At 38.3% G+C, this 12,040-nt stretch overlaps 1 protein-coding gene and 2 pseudogenes across 2 annotated transcripts in view; 1 reads left to right on the top strand and 2 right to left on the bottom strand.

The window, feature by feature from the left end:
• Positions 1 to 6: 6 nt before the first annotated feature.
• Positions 7 to 12,040, top strand: part of ARID3B (AT-rich interaction domain 3B) — a 48,082-nt gene continuing 36,048 nt past the window's right edge. For both annotated transcript variants that reach the window (XM_015597657.2, XM_025040403.1), the window contains exon 1: positions 7 to 578. In XM_015597657.2, coding sequence (XP_015453143.1) covers positions 102 to 578 — 477 coding nt within the window. In that variant the 5' untranslated portion in view covers positions 7 to 101. The remainder of the gene's footprint in view (positions 579 to 12,040) is intronic.
• LOC112471711 lies at positions 8,918 to 9,033 on the bottom strand (annotated as a pseudogene).
• Positions 11,326 to 12,040, bottom strand: part of LOC102888857 — a 3,458-nt pseudogene continuing 2,743 nt past the window's right edge.

Below are 12,040 nucleotides of genomic sequence, written 5' to 3'. Positions count from 1 at the left end.
CGCAGCAGCCGCAGCAGCCTCAGCAGCAGCAGCAGCCGCCGCCGCAGCCGCCGCAGCCGCAGCAGCAGCAGCAGCCACCACTGCACCAGGCTCCTCTGCAGATGGATGCCAGAGAGAAGCAGGGACAGCAGATGAGAGAAACCCAGTTCTTATATGCCCAGAAGCTGGTCACACAGACTCTTCTTTCTACCACACCTGGGAGGCCTTCTGGCAGTCCTGCCCTGGGTCCCTTAGCCAGAGTTCCTCTGGCCACAGCAGTGACCCGAGTTTTTGAACGGAGCAACATGAACTCAGAGCCTGAGGAAGAGGAAGGAGGTTTGGAAGATGAGGATGGGGATGATGACATTGCAGAGGTGGCTGAGAAAGAGGTCCGGGATGCTGCAAAATATTTTCATGTGCAGAAAGTGGCTCACCAAGACCCCAGAGTGGCACCCATATCTGGTCTCCTTCCAGCACCAGGGCTCCCACCACAGGGACAGCAAGCTCAAGAAGACCATACCAAAGATGCTGCCAAGGCCCCACCTTCAGTTTCTGCAGCTGGGCAGGCAGGCTGGAATCTGGATGAGCAGCTCAAGCAGGTCAGTCTTTCTGGTGTGGGGGTCATTTGTTCTTCCTAAAGGCTAGCCAGAGAGGGGTACTGGATGTCCAGAGCCAGGGTCTGTGCCAGTTGTGCCTTTTTACCCCACTTTAGTGACCAGCAGCCTAGACATGAATAGACTGAATTTTTTTGCCATGCATGTTTTTTCGAATAAAGCAATGAAATATGTAAGTTACTCCTCACGTGTATTGTTCCAAGTTTGAAGTGAAAGAATGTCAGTACAGTTGTTTTTTAAGGAAGGATGAGATTGCAACAATGTTATGAAGGTTATCTAAAAATGAGATGCATGACTCTAATTAGTTTGTCTAGTAATATAAAAGAACAGTTTATATTTGCCTAAGACAGTTTCTAAGCTCCAGGCTAACCCAGGATCATGCTCTTTAAGGACAGTTTTGTTGTTTTGCAGTTAAACATAGCTGATGAGAAACTCTTGCATTATGTATATTTTCTAACAACGAGCTTTGTAGACATGATTTCATTTCATAGGAAAGAGTAGACCTCAAAATTCCCATTTTAGCCAAGGCAAGCTTAAGTGATTTTCAAATATAGCTGAGCATCAGTCAACTAGGGAGCTTTTAAAAAAATACAGATTTTGGGTTCTTAATTAATTATCTCAGGGAGTGGAGCCTAAGGAAGCTGTTCTTAGCCAACCCTTGGACTTCTTATTCTTCTTCTCTTTCTGACCTGCAATGCAGTTTTTCCTCACCCAAAGAACAGGAGCAATGATAAGTTGCTCCAGGTTAAGTGAATTATTGATGCTTAGTCAGGGAGTTCATGATAAATCTAGTAATGTCTGGATATTCCCTATAAACACATACTCTGCATGTGGTCCAATGGTGCTGTTTAGAAATCAGTGAAGAGCTGTGGATTTTCACAGGGCAACTATAAGTCACATAAGAAAATCCTTTGGAACCTGAAAAATCAGCTTCTTTGTATAAAGGAGCCTGTGCCGTTCATCTGAGTTTACTACAATAGCAGTGTTTGCAGTTGATTCCAAAGCCAGCAAAGTGAGGTTCAAATCCCATTCATCCATTTATTACCCTTGTGATCTTTCGATAGGGCTCTTCATTCTTCTGAGCCTATATGTCATCTTGTCTGTGCAGTAAAAATAATGAAGCATACCTCCTAAGGATGTTGTGAGGATTAACTGAGCTAGCACATGGTAGATAGTAGTGCTCCAGGTATTCTAATACAAACAGTGCCGTCCCTCTTGCATCCACACACACGTGCTCTGAGGCAGGGATGATGCTGAGATGCACAGAGATTTTCCGTCATCGCCAGGGAGGTAGTGGCAGAGCTAGGACAAGGATCAGAGAAGCCCAGCTTCCACGACAGCAGCAGCCTGGCCGCCAGCCCAGACCAGCCTCCAGGCTGATTGCTCTGGTTTAGCAAAACATCTGTGAGTTGCCAGCAGCCCCCGCACTGCTGTGGGGTTGGCAGGGTTCCATGCTGGCCGCTGAGTCAGCTCATAGTGGGATCCCGCCCTAACAGCACTGGGAAAGTTCAGGCCCCAGGCAGCTGGGCTGCCCCCGCCTTGGCAGCTGGCCAGCTACTGCGTGTGTGCGGTCGTTCCTAGAAAGTGCAGCCGCGTGCGAGGAACAAATGGAGTTCCAGAGCCTGTCTGTCTTCAGGAAGTGCAGCAGGTGTTGAGGTCAAGCCATTAGAGCTTTGAAAAAAGAGACTCTTCAGAACTGGCGTGTGTGTGCACACATGTGCACACGGTGGCAGGCACCCAGCGCAGCAGCCCCATGGCTACGCAGCTCAGTGCTCAGAGGGCTGGCTGTTGGTTTCTAAAACCCTTTGAGTTCATTTTAAGTCTCTTGAGGCATACACTCTAATTATAGAGGCCCGGCAGAGCACTGCTAAAATGTTTTATAACTGCCAGTGTAGCCAAGGCCTAATTTTGCCCCCTAAGTTTACCTTCCCCCTGGATTTGGAGAGCAAGAACTAGGTTAGGGGGTCACTGGTTAACAGTGACTTAAAACCTTAGATGCGCACCTCCTTTTTCTTCTGAATTTAATTTTACAAAATCAGTTTGTTCTGTGCCCTCCTCTGTCTGATCAGCTTTTAAGGGAGTAAACAGCATGCTTAGGGATTAAAAAACCTTTAAGTTGTGCTTTGGAAGAAGGGCTAAAATAATATTGTTGGGAGAGCCTATAGAAACCATTAGGAAACACGAGACTAGCTTTTTTATTGTTCACAGTCTTGTTTCTTATGCAATTAATTTCTAGAAAGCAGAAATAGAGTATCCTGTAGCAACCATTACAGAAATGTTTTACAGTTGACACAAAATGATCTTATTGTTAATGTGTTGTAGTGTCCTTTTTCTTTTATACAACAAACTTTTACAGAGGCTTCTTTGAGTCAGGCCTGTGTTCCATGGACTAAGGCATGCTTCTCCCTCAAATAGCTCACAGTCTAGCAGAGGCAGTGTGGGAAGCTCAAGGGGGTTTGGGTCTTGGGTTTGCAACAGTTTTGTTCTGACCTTAGTTAACTGAACCTCAACTGTTCAGTCTGAGCTATGCTGCAGATATTTTAAAACAAGGTTTTGTTTCATTCACACACCGAGGTAAAAAAATAATAGTAATAATTTTTGTCTATAGCATAGCTAGCATAATTTGGTAAACCACCAGGAATACTCAACAGTATTTTGCAAGATTTGGGGTTGGGGAGAGGTTGCATGCATCAGCCAACTGAAAAGCAAAATTTGGAAAGCTTCAGGGCTCCACAGATTATCTTTTGTTTCTGAAATCTTTCTTAGAACACGTGAAGTCAAAATAATTTCAAGGATTCTCTTTGTAGAAACTCTTAGAAAATAATTGCTTCTCAAGCGTGGGTCCTTAGAAATAGTGTAAGATTCTCTGACACCAGAGCGATGGGAAGATGGATAATGCCACTGAGCCCAGTGTTCTAAAGCCCATCAGATTTTGATGGGCAGAGTAAATGATTGTAAAACAAGACATTAGACAAAGAACTGAGTGTCCCTTCTCTCAAGGGAGAGCAGTAGAGTTCTCGTCAGCATACAATCAACTGGGGAGTGTTGCTGGCTTATTAAAGGTAGTTGTCTGTCCTCTCAAAAAGGGGGATGTTTAGAAAGTTCAGGCTTTGTCTGTGTTGAACCTGTTAGTGGAGCCAGATTTCCAGAAAGGTGTAGACTCCCTCTCATAGAATAGAAAGATGAGCAATGGCTTAATAGGCATGCAGAACCAGAGTGTGTATCTGATTTTCTGCATACTTCGACAGTCACTTTGGTTACTGAGTGTGGGAAGGAAGGATAATTGACTTGGTCTCCAGAATCTATTACTAGGAGTCCCTCTCAGTAATAGGGTGTGGTCTCTTGGGCTAAGCCTGATATTCTTGGTATATACTGCATGTCTTTGGAACGTTAGATGGGTTTGTTTGTTTTTTTTTAAGATTGTGCAAACTATTGCCTGGAAGAAAATAAGATTATCAGCTTTCCCCGCTTTCTTTGTAGGTTTATCTTGCATGCCCTTAGCTTCTATAATCACAGTGAAGTCCATCTAGATCAGTGGTTCTCAATTGGAGGCAATTCCCACCTCTTCCTGCCTCCCGGGGATGTTTGGCAATGTCAGGAGACATGTTTAGTTATCATGATTGGGGCTGGGGAAGATATGCTATTGGCAAATAGTGGGTAGAGACCAGGGATAGTACTAAACAGCCTACAGTGCACAGGACAGTCCTCCACAACAGAGAATTATCTGCTCCAAAATGTCAGTAGTGCTAAGGTTGAGAAACGCTGCTTTAGATTGTGTAATTAGAAAGAGAACATTTGCTGTGCTTTCATCAGACGCTGCCTTAGGCTCTGTTCTTTTGTGTTTCAGTCTTTGTAACTAAGAAGTTTGGTAACCTTGAGTTTTCTACACTTCTATTTTCAGTATTTATGTTGAGTTCATGTCATCACCTGTAGTCATCTGGATGAACAGACTTTCTGTCATTTGGGTGAGGATTGGGACCTAGAACTTGCATTTTCTTATGTATCTCTACCAGCAATTCTTCCAGGCCAGCATTCCATGATCTCTAAGATAGATGAGAGACGTCTAATTTGTGAGAGAGCTTTTTTGCTCTTTTCGACATTAACCCCAAAAGGTTAAGGCAGGAATACTCAGCAAACTTATTACTTAGTAACAGATTTAATTACTAAGTCAGCATTAAATCAGCCAAAAGATATGGATTTAGATTCTAGCTCCACCACTTGGGACAGGTGTCCTAACCTACCTCTCTCAACCCATGACATCTATCCTAGAGGATGATAATCCTCTCCCACCATCCTTAGGGAGTGATTTTAAAGATATTACAAAGGAGTGGGTTTTTTTCTTGTGATTTATTGTATTATCTCCCTCCTTCCTAACTTATAGCCAGCAATTAAAAGCCATCTTGCCATAAACACAAATTGTGTAATTTATCTTTATATTTGCTAGTACCCAAGCTTGTTGGCCATTTATCTGTACCTTCCCAGAGTTATTTCAGATTTTCTAAAATTTCTTCTGCATTAGATTCATTTATTTTACTTTCTCCCTGTCTGGAATCACAGAGACTTCGATGTATTTTTCATTTAGCTCTAGACACTATATTTAAAAGGTAGAAAAAGATATTGCAAAAGTGGGAGGAAAATAAAAGTGTGGAAGATCTTTGTAAATTTTATACCATCATGAAAAGGTTAAGTGAAATTAGCACCTAAACTACTTTTTAAAGCTGTAACTTTTCACTGTTTACTACCTTTGTAGGTAAGATGCTTCATAAATCCTAGACACTACTCTAAAACAACTCTTTTTTTCTAGAGCTGTGACCAAACTGGTATTCTGGAGTTCTCTGAAATATTTTAGGATTATGTGAGCCAAAGCCATTGCACTTTTGAAGCTGCTTCTTGCCATATTAAAATAGCGATATGTACCTACTTCTTTAGGTAGAAGGAAGCTTTATATTAAATTTTTATAAGTATATGTTCAATGATTTAACTTGAGTTTTATCCTTCTTACCAAACACTGATCCTTCCACGTGTGTCCCAGATCCCATGCTTTCCTAATTTTCATGGACTTGGCTCCATCAGTGAACTCCCATTTCCCAGACTCTTTGGACTCATCCTCTTTGAAGCCTTTTCCACGTTCACAAATATTTTACTATCTCCCAAACTAAAAAGAAAAAAAAATCTCTTTTAATCAGATCTCCCTGATTGAATTGTTACAAGGAAATGAGAGGTCACTTTTTTAAAATGTTCCCTTCTACCACATCTTCCAGTTAGCTCGTTCTGTAGTCCTAACTGTCCCTCCACTCTCCATAACAAAGCTTCTAGAGATATTTTCACTCCGTACCTCTATTTTGTCACCTCCTACTCACTCCTCAGCATACTTCAGTCTGGACTGTCTCTTCCATGTCCATGAAGTTTTTCTTGGTAAGGCCACTCAATGACCACTGTATTGCTAAGCCCACTGATTCCAATATATATTGTTTGTGCCCATGTTTCCATTCTGAGCTCAAATGATACATTCCCATCCACTTTCTTGACATTTCTACTTAGATATTTTACTGGCATCTCAAGTTTAACACATACAAAATTCCCCTACAATTATTTCCTCTTTTATTTTCCTTCTCTGTAAATGGCATTTCTATTGAGTTGGTCATTCATATCAGAAACCTTAGAGTTGACTATTTTTTATACCTCCTATTCTGTCACTCCATCTGGTGACTTACAGTCCAAGACTTATACCAAGTCTTTATCAGTTCTTCCATCTAAATATTGAGAATCCTGCCACTTCTCTCCTCCACTCTCACCTAATCCAAGCTACCTACCTACTGCTGTAACTGTTTCTGTCTTCCCTTTCCCATTCTCCTCCATTCTCTAAACAGCAGCTTGAGTGATTTTTCTAAAAAACAAATTGGATTATGTTACTCCTTCATTGTGTACTCCAAGTATGATGTCAGTTGCTTTACTTGTAAAAGCCAAAGTCTGCGTAATCTGATCCTTGCCTGTACTCCCAACTACTCTGGCTTTTGCATATGCTAGTCCTCTTGCCTAGAACACTTCTCCAGACTCTTACCCAGCCTTTAGTTCCCACTTTAGCATCACTTCCTCAGAGGCACTGTCTTCAACTTAAGTATAGATCAGGTTACATGCTGTTGTTGAATATTATACTTTTATATTTATATGGTTTGTTGATATCTGATTTCTGTATTGGATAGTAAGCTCTAAGAGGACTGGGACTATGTCTGTTTTATCATTGTACCCCAATACCCAGCAGAGTGATGGCAGTTAATAGGTGGTGAACAAATCTTTGTTTCTTCTGCTTTCTTTTAATTTGTGCTGGGTTTTTTTATGCGAATGGCACCATTTTTTAAATAAACTATTTTGTAGAGCATTTTTAGGTTCATAGAAAAATTGAGCAAAAGATTCAGTGATTTTCCATATATCCTCTGCCCCAACACCCACACAGCCACCCCCCACTGTCAAAATCCCCAACCAGAGTGGTACATTTGTTGCAAATGATGAACCTACATTGACATATTATTATCACCTGAAGTCCATAATTTATATTAAGGTTCACTCTTTGGTGTTGTGCATCCTGTGGGTTCTGACAAATGTATAATGACATATCTCCAACATTATGGTATCATACAGAATAGTATCACTGCCCTAAAAATCGTCTATTCTGCTATTCATCCCTCCCTCCCCCCCAACCCTTGGTAGCCACTGATACTTTTACTATCTTCATAGTTTTGCCTTCTCCAGATTGTCAAATGGTTGAAATCATACAGTATGCAGCCTTTTCAGATTAGTGTCTCTCACTTAGTAATATGCATTTAAGATTCCTCCATGTCTTTTCATGGCTTGGTAGCTCATTTCTTTTTAGGGCTGAGTAACATTCCATTGTCTGGCTATACTACAGTTTATTTATTTATTCACCTAGCGAACGAAATCTTGGTTGCTTTGAAGTTTTGGCAAGTATAAATAAAGCTGCACTAAACACCTGTATACAGGTTTTTGTGTAAACGCAACTTTTTGAGTCGTTTGGGTAAATACCAAAGAGCACAATTGCTGAATTGTATGGTAAGAGTGTGTTTAGATTTGTTAGAAACTGCCAAACTCTTCCAAAGTGGCTGTACCATTTTACATTCCCACCAACAATGAGAGTTCCTGTTACTCCACATCCTTGCCAGCATTTGGTGGTGTTAGCATTTGGGATTTTAGCCTTGTTGGCTTTGTTTTTTTTTTTAATTGAAATTTTCATTGAGATAATTGTAGATTCACATGTAGATTCACATGTAGAGATCCCTGTACACTTTTCTCAATTTCTCCCAATGGTAACATTTTATAAAACTATATAGTATACTATCACAACCTAGATTTGATATCGATCAGATTCACTGATCTTATTTAGGTTTCCCAAGTTTTACTAGTTGTGTGTGTGTGTGTGTGTGTGTGCTGTTTTTAACCCTGTTTAGTTATATGTTTAACACACCTTCTGAAATACATTTGAAGCTGTGGATTTTTGTCAGGTCTTTTGCTGTATCTCACAAGTTTTGATATGTAATGCTTTCATTGGTTAATAGTAAACATTTCTTAATTTCAGTTGTGATTATTTCTTTAACCTGTGGATGGTTCAAGAGTGATTTTTAATTCCAAATATGTGGGGTTTATCTTTTTTTAATATTAATTTATAGCTTATAATTAAGTTTTAATCATTATGGATAGAGAACTGGTATGATTATCAGTTTTCTGAAATTTGTTATGATTTTCTTTGTGATGGTCTTGTATGATCAGTTTCTCTGATCAGTTTCTTCTAATTTCCATATATGCTTGGAAAGAATGTACATTCTTTACTTATAGATGTGGGATTGTATATCAGTCTATTAGATCAAGCTTATTGTTATTCAAATCTTCCTTATCCTTACTAAGTCTTGTTTGTGTTATCAATTTCAGAGAGAAGTAAATCAAAATATTCCAGAGTGAGACTGGCTTTCTTTTGATTAGTATGAATGCTTTTTTTTCTTACAGTTTCCAATCTTTATGTTTTGAGTCCACATATAAAAGACCTAAAATCTGTCTTTTTTGTTAGGTTAATTTAATCCATGTAGTTATTAGGATTGGTGATATTTGGACCTATTTGTGCCCTCTAACTTTGGATTTTCAGTTTAACCATATTTTCTTATTTTTTCCTTTCCTGTCTTTTGTTCATTTGATTGAGTTTTCTTTATTCATTCTCTATCTACTTTACCAATTTAGAAGTTATACTTTCTGTTTCTATTTTTTTATTGGTTACTTTAGTTTTTCTTTTTTTTTCTTTTTTCTTAAATTATTATTTATGCCTACAGCACTTGGTCTTCCTAGGTGGTCTCCCATCGAAGTACTAAGCAGGCCCGACCCTGCTTAGCTTCCAAGATCAGACATCGGGCTTATTCAGGGTGGCATAGCCATAGACCATGGACCGTGGCTCCACTGGGGTGCGAACCCAGGACTTTCTGCTTGTAAAGTATTTGTGCTAACTGCTACACTATGGAACCACGTCTGGTTACTTTAGATTTTTAACTTGCATTATTGACTTTTTATTCTAGTTTCAAACAATGCTAGGACCTTAGAAATTCTGGTTTTAACTTCCACCTCTTCATTTCCATCTTCCAGTTCATTTGGCCAGTATTTTAGTTCCAGTTTGTTTTAATTCCTCCCCAAAATTAGTTCCCCTGCAGCGGTCAATATTTATTTAGACTTCTCAAGGCGTTTATCCATTTTTTACCATTACTTCTTATATCCCACTCTTTCTCTTTGGTCTCGGGCTTCTTTTCCTTTTTTACTAAAACTCTTTTAGCAGAGATTTGTGTATAGTAAACTCACTCTTGATGTGTCTAAACAAGGTTTTTGAAATTCATATTTTTATTTTGCCTTGTCTTTATTTTGCCCTTACTCTTGTACTGTTGTTCATTTTAGATTCTAGATTGACCATTATTTTTCTTGACACTTTGATGATAAAATTCCATTGTCTCCAGCTACTATTTTTGCTCTTGAGAAATCTATTGTCATTCTAATTGTCACCTTTGTGAATCTTTTTCTCTCTTGGAGCTTTAAATTTTTTTCTTTTTGACTCTCCCGTTTTGTACTTGTACTGCAGTATTTTAGGTTTAGTCTTAATTGTATTTATTTCACTTGGGCCTCAGTCATTCCCTTCAACCTGAAGTGTTGTTTGTTTGTTTGTTTTTGTGGATGGTGGAGGGATTGTTTTCTTCTTGGCTGCTATTTTTTCTTGACTGCTACTCTAATAGTAATATTTGAACCTTCTCGTTCAGCTTCTATGTGTTTTTTTTTTTTAAATAAATGTTAAGATACATACTTTATTATACATAAAACAGGCAATTCACACTTCACCAAGTCTTGCTTCTAATGAATCATTTTGGTTACATTTTTAAAAACACATACTTTTAAAAATTAAATGATGGAATCAGTATGCAAACGCTTCTTTCTAGCAGATCCATAGATTTTAAAAAGTGGCACTATCAAGCCCTTTCAACCAATCCATACACCTTTGGCCTCTGTTCTCAATTTTATGCTCTAGTTCAGGGAAAAAAAGTTTAAGTTGGACATTTTCTCTTTGAAAAACAGAGGTTAAGGGTTCAATAAGTATTGTGTCTGTTCTTGCTAATGCAAAAAGCCTCTACTCCTTTTACTTAATGAACCATTTTCCACAACAGACCTCAGAGAAAATGAAAATTTGTTTTGACCCCACTAATTTGTGCTTGATAGTGAAATGAAGGTGGAAAAGAATTTATATAGCTCATGTTATGAATCTGATTGGACCATCTGAAATAATGCCTAATTTTAATTCTAAAAATTGTATCACATATATTATAAGGCATTAAATGTAACTAAGGCATGTTACCATGTGTAACACAGCAATAACTTATCACAGTATGTAATTATTTCTAAATATTGCTAATCTGTACAAGTATAACACTTCACAAAAGAATTACAAAAGTGCTTTCAAATATCAGAGGCAAATATAATCCCTTAAAAAACAGAAGCAGAGGTAGCGTTCTTTAAGAGACAAAGATTACTTTTAGGTCTTGACCTAATCCAGTGTTCTGGTGACCAAATGGCAACTTCCCAACCATAACACAGTATTTGGGGGGCTTAAAAATAACATTTAATATATAGCTTAGCCTCTGTTATAGATACTAGACATTATTTTTTCCCACTTCCATTTCTACTTATGTTTTCATAGCAGATGTGCTAAACTTGTTTTCAAAAACTTTCAAAATTCAGTATTAACTATGTGTGCTCATAAATAATTTTAGAATCAAATTTTTTGCAACTACATATTTTGATGGTTTAAAGTACACTTTATTCAGTTGCAGATATCTGATGCTATCATTATTCTGCTTATTAACAACCTTAAACCAAAAAATAATTTAAAAATAAAATTTAAACATAATCAGTCTTAGGAAAAAAGATGAATTTTTCAAGTTAAGAACTTCCTAGATACATATTTAAATTCATTTTTTCTTTAAGCACTAATATAACATATATGGATTTACTATTGTCAATATCAACTATCAACTGCAGGGATTTTTTATACTCAATCCATTTGTAAATGGCTCAGAAAAAAGGTGAAAAACAAAAGCATCTCCAGTCTCCCTAAATTCTTTCTTTGAAGTGGTTACTGAATATAATTGAGTCACCACATTCCAGATGTACAGGTGATCACTAACGTTGTAATTATGGGCTAATGCGCTGTTTTGTGTTGAACAGCAGGTGACCGTGAATCGTGATTGTAGTTTATGATCATCTTGTTTGTCAAAGGATTTCCTTTAGTTGGAGCTATTCCATTTTCCCCTTCTGTCTGCTGTGATGTGGGTGTGACTCCTGAATGCAGATGTGAAGAATCCACTGTTGAATGGTGACTAACATCCACTTTAGCTAAAACTTCATAATACAGCAAATAAATTAATGGCGTTGTTATACCTACTATCATTATCACTACAGCTGTCCACCACCCTGTTCCCCAGTCTGTTCCACAATGAGGATCCTTACCTTGAATGTTTTCATTTTCAAATTCAAAACGTATTTATTGTGCTGTTAAGGCAGATACCACTTTTAAGGTTCTCTCTTTTGGTGTGTACATTTTACTCTTTGTTCTATGGCTTTGTCTACTTCTTTTAAAAAGCTACCAGCTGATTCACTGGAAGAAAGAGAATCATTAGGTGACAGAATTTCTTGTTGTTCCGGAATGTATTGAACAGATAAAGGACATGAAGCTTATCTTCCTTTTGGAGGATAAAGTGTTTCAGTCAATGAACTAAAGTTTTAACTGGAATTTTGATAGACCTAAGGGCAAAAAAGTCTTGATCGCTGATAAGATTGTTAACCCTCGATATTCACTACCATACAGCAGTACTGAAGGGCTATGGCATTTAAAGTATCTCTCCTGTATATCTTTT

The sequence above is a fragment of the Pteropus alecto genome, unplaced genomic scaffold (genome assembly GCF_000325575.1).
Source record: "Pteropus alecto unplaced genomic scaffold, ASM32557v1 scaffold38, whole genome shotgun sequence".
NCBI classification, from domain to species: Eukaryota; Metazoa; Chordata; class Mammalia; order Chiroptera; family Pteropodidae; genus Pteropus; species Pteropus alecto.
Note: the sequence above shows the minus strand (reverse complement) of the source record. Positions and strands in the feature narration are given on the sequence as shown.